We start from the raw sequence: 7,030 nt of genomic DNA on the forward strand, positions 1-7,030 counted from the left end.
GAATAGTAGCATACAAATTTCACATACTATTTAGCACACTAGTATAGTGTGTTTTGGATGTAGACTTAATGCTGATGGATAGATTAGATAGTGACTGTGTATATGAGTAAAGTAAAGAGAGAGAGAGAGAGAAACCCTGAGCTGCAGATCCGAGGTAGAGACGCTGACTATTTATAGAATGTTAAACAATTCTAGTGAATTAACCCTTTTGGACCACAATATTTGCCACAGTGAAGAACTCTGGGTTAAGTGAATTATCACTTCTACCTGTAATCAACAATCACATGACTCATTCCTGCTCCATAGATGTCAGGTTTGGGTTACACACTAATTACCTGTCATGGTCTACGGACCCCCTGAAGTAGCCTTGGCCACTCCACCACTGCTATGAACCTCTGGTGTAGTCATCATCTGTTGGGGCCATGACCCTGACCCTGAACATCTGATTTTTGACCCTTATTCCCGTGACTCCTCCTGTGGACCTCTACTTTCGACACCAAGAGGAATTCCATGTTTTCCCTTGTCTTTCCCTACCACACCCCATTCTGGTCTTCTTTAAAACACTTTTTATTCTTTCTTTTTTTTAATCTCCTACAATATTGTTCTAATTATACTTATTAAGAAGATTGTCCTTAGCCTTCAGTAGTTTATTAAAATGTAGAAGAAATGTTGTTTTGTTTTCATATTTTGTCACTATAGCATTACAGGCATGCAGTGTACAGTGTGTAACAAGCATCTGTATGAATTTCTGATGATTAATTCCGTCTCCTTGGTCTACAATTATCTGCTAGTAGTACAGCTGGATTACTTTGAAATAGTCCACCAATTTACCCTTTGAGAAATCATTCACATCACAGCAACCACAACAAAACATTACACTCTTTTCTGTCCTGTCTGTATTGTGTCAAACATCTTGTCAATCTCATCAGTCTTCACTCATTTAAACTGGAATCCCTTAGGTGTTGACTGGAAATAGATGCATTTCAATTATATCTGACTGGGGGATGGAATGCTGTCTCACTGGAAGGGGCTTTAAATCTTAAATACAGGCCAACTACCAGGAAACTTCACCTGGCTGGGGTACGTGATTTTCTCTTTGGATAATTAAACTAATTATTAAACTAATATTTGCGTAGGTGCTATTAAAAAGAGAAAATAATCTCTGACTTCAGACTAACAACTAACAACCAAACCCTGCAATGCAACTCTTTGGTGCTGTTCTGATACATTTAGATAGTGACTCGTGTCAAATAACAGTTTTAAATTTCAGTGCAGATTTTTAAATATGAATGTTAACCTTAAATATAAATGTAAATCTAAATGTTAAATGCAGACCTTAACCGTTTTGTTCATATGCTAATCTAATATAAATATAATATAAAACACCGAGCGGGTAAAGTTGACAGTTATATGCCATGTTGCACTAGTTTTGGAACCTGGTGGCATTTTGGTGTTAATTTTAAAAAACAGTGCCACAAAGATTTTGTTTTAAAGCAAATAATGAGAATTAAATCAAATAAATTTACGCAAACATATGGTATGGCACATGGAAAATTAGAGTCCAGTATGAAATAACACATCTTGTACAAAAACACAGAAATAGGTCACCGTAAAAGTAGGTAGCGCCTGTAGCATTAACTAGTCAGGTAACCAGCTTAGCTAATGCTAATGCTACTTCCCTACATCTGTAATTTCATCGTGAGGATTTTAGGAGTTACCAGTCGCCAGTGGTGATGGTATTACAGTTCCAAGCAAGTGTCCTGAATGGTTCTGTACACTGTAGATAGGCTACACTTTCTGCATTTAAATTTTCCTTTGCACATGCTATCGCACATGAGTTGTCAACCCTGGTCCTGAAGAACCCCCTGTACTGCACATTGTAGTGTTTTCCCGCTCTAACACACCCACTTCAAGGACTGTTAATTAGCAGATTAGCTGAATCGGGCATGTTGAGAGCAGGGAAAATGCTCAAATATGCAGGCCAGGAGGCGGTCCAGGATCAGGGTCGGGAAGTTGTTCCATAGCATATCTTTGTAGAAACTAATTTGATTTCATTCCGATTATTTGCTTTAAAACAAAGATCTTGGTGGCCATGGACGGTTTTTAAATAAGCCCAGAAATGCCACCAGTGACCTTGCTTTTCACATCCTCAACTTTTTTACAAACCTAGCACAATGTGGAATAAAACTGTCCACCCTACCAGCTCTGTGTTTTCCCACTCTGAGAGGGAAATTAGCACGAACAAAACACTGAAGTTTACGTCTAACATTTATATTTAACATTTAGTTTTATATTTAAAGTGGCAGTACCAAATATTTTCCTGTTAAAAATGACCAAAAATCAATTACTGAGCAAGTACATAAAAATCAGTGTTCAAAACGGTCTCTGTTCCTTACCCAGATTGTACGCTTAAAATAATGATTTATAATTTGAGCTGTCAGGTCGGATTTCACAGGAAATGTCAGTTTGACGTCATTCGTCTTTGCGCTGTTGCCTCACATCCGTAAAAAGCTGATGGCTTTTTTTTTCTTCTGTTGAACAGGTAAGACATATCAGTGGCTCAATAAGTAGCCAGCTAACATCAGTGCACTTGCTCAGTTGATTCAGCTAGGTATCCAGTTTCCTAGGGTTTTTGTTCGTTTGTTTTGCTATGGTCGGTGTAGTACTCATTCCTCATTTGTAAATTGCTTTGGATAAAAGCATCTGCTAAATGAATAAATGTAATATGCACTTATATTTCACTAGCTATGGGAGAGAGCAGTTCACCTCTACTGCAAGAAAACCACCTCCGTTGTCAAGAATTGAAGCTAATATACAATCCATACGAATACCTCGAACCATCAGATTCGAGCAGTGCCGAAGCAGTTTCATCTTCCAAACAGAGATGATGATAGAGAGGCAAAAGTTCAGTACTTCAGCTCCAATATTTGTTTACACTGTAGCTAACATGTGTACTCACCATTTACTTTTAGCATTTGTATTTAACATTTATATTTACATTTAAAAATTTACACAAAAACTTAAAGCTGTTATTTGACATGAGTCACTATCTAAATGTAACAGAATAGCCTCAAATGTCCAAAAAGTTGTCAAAGAGTATTCAACTTTTTACATATGGAGCGCCACATGTAGATTAAATAACGCTGGATGTCATACATTTCAATTTTTCAGCCAAAACAGGTAGGAATATGTTGGAGAACCATTGTGGACACTTAGTTAGACTGCTGATGGAAAGGTCCATGTCCAAAGTTAAGACAGAAAGGGTTAAGAAATAAGAATGTATGTGCTATGAACAAACTCCTGAGGAATCACACATGGAAAGAACTCCACCTCCCTTTTGCTTTTCCCCTCATTCTCTCCACTTCTTTGTCCCTCCTTCTATTCCCCAGGACAGATTGGAGAGACTGAGAAAGGTTAAAGAAGGGAAGACCATTTCACACACCATGTTCTTACTCACTATAAGTTGGAAATATATATTTTTTAAAGTGCAAAGATTATGTAGAGACAGGACACTTCTGATAGCTGGGAATACACAATCTGAAGCTGTACAAGGTCAAAGCAGTTGAGATTCAAATGATCATGAGGTTTAAAGCTTTCTGGCTTCGTTCCAAATGGCTTCTGAGTGTGTAAATAATTTATTTCTCATCTTTCTGAGCACAGCAACAAGAGGCATTGTTCACAAGGCATTCCTGTTAAGTCTATAACACTTTAGCTGTGGAATTTGATTCACCCAGACCACTTTCTAAAAGCTTTCCATGCATCTGTTTCTTCTATGGGGTATATTATATTTCAGTTCATGCTGAGCTTCTAAAAACAACAGACCTAGGCTAAATGGACACATAGCCTCTCTCTCTCTCTCTCTCTCTCTCTCTCTCTATATATATATATATATATATATATATATATAGACCTACAGTACATTTATTGTGATAAATAAATAAATAAATAAATAAATAAATCAATAAATAACTACAATAGGAGTAGCATCAGCTATTGGCAGGTTCTACAGGTGAACGAGATTCTCCAAAATCTCAGAACAGGGCTGTGCTGATTATTGTTTACGGCTCGGTTAAAACCAGACAATAAAATAAGGCATTTTAATAATTAGTGCCCCCCCACCCCCCACCCCGGCCTTCAGCATCTCTGCACGAGAGAGGTGACACGCGGCCATTCCGCCCAACATGACGGACGCACGCGAGACCCAAACTCCGCCATTCTGGCGCTCGCGACTTAAAGACGGTTGCACGTTACAGATTCTTTAACGCACGTATTTAATATGTAATACAAAAAATAACACAATTTGGAAGAAGAAGAAGAAGAAGGAGGAGGAGGAGAAGAAGAAGAAGAAGAAGAAGGAGAAGGAGAAGGAGAAGAAGAAGAAGAAGAAGGAGGAGAAGAAGGAGGAGAAGGAGGAGGAGAAGAAGAAGGAGAAGAAGAAGAAGAAGGAGGAGGAGGAGGAGGAGGAGAAGGAGAAGAAGAAGGAGGAGAAGAAGAAGAAGAAGAAGGAGGAGGAGAAGGAGGAGGAGAAGGAGGAGGAGAAGGAGAAGAAGGAGGAGAAGGAGAAGAAGAAGAAGGAGGAGAAGGAGAAGAAGAAGAAGGAGGAGAAAGAGAAGAAGAAGGAGGAGGAGAAGGAGAAGGAGGAGGAGAAGGAGAAGGAGAAGAAGAAGGAGGAGAAGGAGAAGAAGAAGAAGGAGGAGAAAGAGAAGAAGAAGGAGGAGGAGAAGGAGAAGAAGAAGGAGGAGGAGAAGGAGAAGAAGAAGGAGGAGGAGAAGGAGAAGAAGAAGGAGGAGGAGAAGGAGAAGAAGAAGGAGGAGGAGAAGGAGAAGATATCCCTCTCGTTTCTGAGTGCGCATATTTTTCCAATTACGTCCGCGGTTCGTGGAAGGGGGAAAATGTTTCCTCTGCCAACAACCTTAAACCAGATCATGGAACCAGAACCGGAGCGTGGCCAGTGAAGAGTGCTCCGGCTCTGTGTTGATCTGGGTTATTCTTATTCTAACAAACCTCCATCTTTCACATTAAGGAGAGAAGTTTTTTTCTGATGTGAAAGACGGATCAGCTTTGCCTTGTGACACAATATAAAATCCACAGTGGAAGTGTGGAGCACCTTTTGTAGGATCATGTTAATGACTCGCTCGGTGAAGATCTCATCTGGAGTGTGTGAGCCTGGCCAGGATGCTTACAGAACACAATCAAACCGTTTAAAACGAGATCTATTGTGTAGTCCTCTCAGAATCATGGAGCAACAGATGGCGCAGTGCATCATCTCTAGCGCTCTGCCTGCAGGAATGAAGAGAAAAGTTTCCACCCCTCCCCAAATCAGAGCCTACCAGTTCTCATTAAAGGAGCGGGTTGTGTTCAGGTTAAGCGCGCGAGGAAACGGCAAAAATATAAATAAATAAAAAGGCCGACTACTTTGGAATCAGCAGGCATCATTTAAAAGTCTACCCATATAATACCCCGTAGTGCCTTCCAGGGTGACCAGTCCCCACGTATTAAAGCCCCACCCCGGCTGCACGCGTCACTTACCTGGTCCAGCGCGCGACGACGTGGTTGCTGCGGCAAAAAGCACGAGCATCGCTAAAGCAAGCCGCGCGCCCTTTAGCCTCCGTTTCGCTTTCCACTTTATTTGGCTATCCATGGCCGTCTACAGACAGCGCGCGTGCGACGGACACTAACTGGGACTGGACTCGCTTTGGGTGTTCTATACCGAGCGCGGCCCGGTACAGACAGAAAGGACTCGTACGTCCCAGAGGAGACGGAGAAGAGAAAGAAGATGATGAGATGGCCGGACCGAGTCTCTCATACAGCCATCCGGTTAAAGGGAAAATTCAGAAAGTCCTCGCGCGTGACGATCAGAGAGAAGGCGGCCGCGCGCTCGTTCTCCCTCTCTCTCTCTCTCTCTTTCTCTCTTTCACACTCTCTCCCTCTCTCTCTCCCTCTCTCTCTCTCGCCCGGCCGTCCTTTCCTTCCGAGCAGAAATGATGCGCTCCTGCGCGCGCGTCACTCAAAGTGCTCCGAGCCAAAGGCAGAGAGGAGGCATTCCCACATCCCGACAGACGAATCGGTTCCACCCCCGGAGAGGAATAAGGGGCGTCTCATTGGTTCACAGGGGTTGTTGCGGTGGGGGTGCGTTCCCAAATTCTGTCAGACGAATGGGAACAACACGGAAAAATAATGGGCGTCTCATTGGTCCACTAAGGATGTTAATTATTCCATTTTTCAACTTTTCTTTCCAGAAAGTGTCTACACTCAATTGATGTGCAAATATCCTCATAAAATTAGTCAACATCAGTCTGTGACACTGCTGAATTACTCTAACACATCAGTCTGTGACACTGCTGAATTACTCTCTAACACATCAGTCTGTGACACTGCTGCTGAATTACTCTCTAACACATCACTCTGTGACACTGCTGCTGAATTACTGTAACACATCAGTCTGTGACACTGCTGCTGAATTACTGTAACACATCAGTCTGTGACACTGCTGAATTACTCTGTAACACATCAGTCTGTGACACTGCTGCTGAAACTGTTAAACATTTCTTTAAAAAAAAAGATTACCAAAAAAAAGTCTGTATTGAAATAAAGGCTACTAATAGTGCCCATGAGTTTATTTTACAGCACAGCCAGGGATCGCAGAACATTTAGGCTTTGTTTTTAAAATGTGAAAAGGTGTGAATGTATGGGTGAATACAGTGGTGCTTGAAAGTTTGTGCACCCTTTCGAATTTTCTATATATCTGCATAAATATCACCTAAAACATAATCAGATTTTCACACTAATTCCAAATATAAGGGGCAGCTGTGGATCAGGTGGTAGAGCGGCTTGTCCGCTAATCGTATTGTTGGCGGTTCGATTCCCGGGCCACGTGACCCCACATGCCGAAGTGTCCTTGGGCAAGACACTGAACCCCAGGTTGCTCCCGATGGCAAGTTAGCGCCTTGTATGGCAGCTCTGCTACCACTGGTGTGTGAGTGAATGGGTGAATGAGACACAGTGTAAAGCGCTTTGGATAAAAGCGCTA

General features: G+C 41.7%; 1 protein-coding gene across 2 annotated transcripts in view; it reads right to left on the minus strand.

Moving 5' to 3' along the window:
* The window catches only part of col5a1 (procollagen, type V, alpha 1), a 92,733-nt gene extending 86,685 nt beyond the window's left edge, over window positions 1–6,048 (minus strand). For both annotated transcript variants that reach the window (XM_053687786.1, XM_047161681.2), the window contains exon 1: window positions 5,530–6,048. In XM_053687786.1, coding sequence (XP_053543761.1) covers window positions 5,530–5,641 — 112 coding nt within the window. In that variant the 5' untranslated portion in view covers window positions 5,642–6,048. The remainder of the gene's footprint in view (window positions 1–5,529) is intronic.
* Window positions 6,049–7,030: the final 982 nt, after the last annotated feature.

The sequence above is a fragment of the Ictalurus punctatus genome, chromosome 18 (genome assembly GCF_001660625.3).
Source record: "Ictalurus punctatus breed USDA103 chromosome 18, Coco_2.0, whole genome shotgun sequence".
Taxonomy (NCBI): domain Eukaryota; kingdom Metazoa; phylum Chordata; class Actinopteri; order Siluriformes; family Ictaluridae; genus Ictalurus; species Ictalurus punctatus.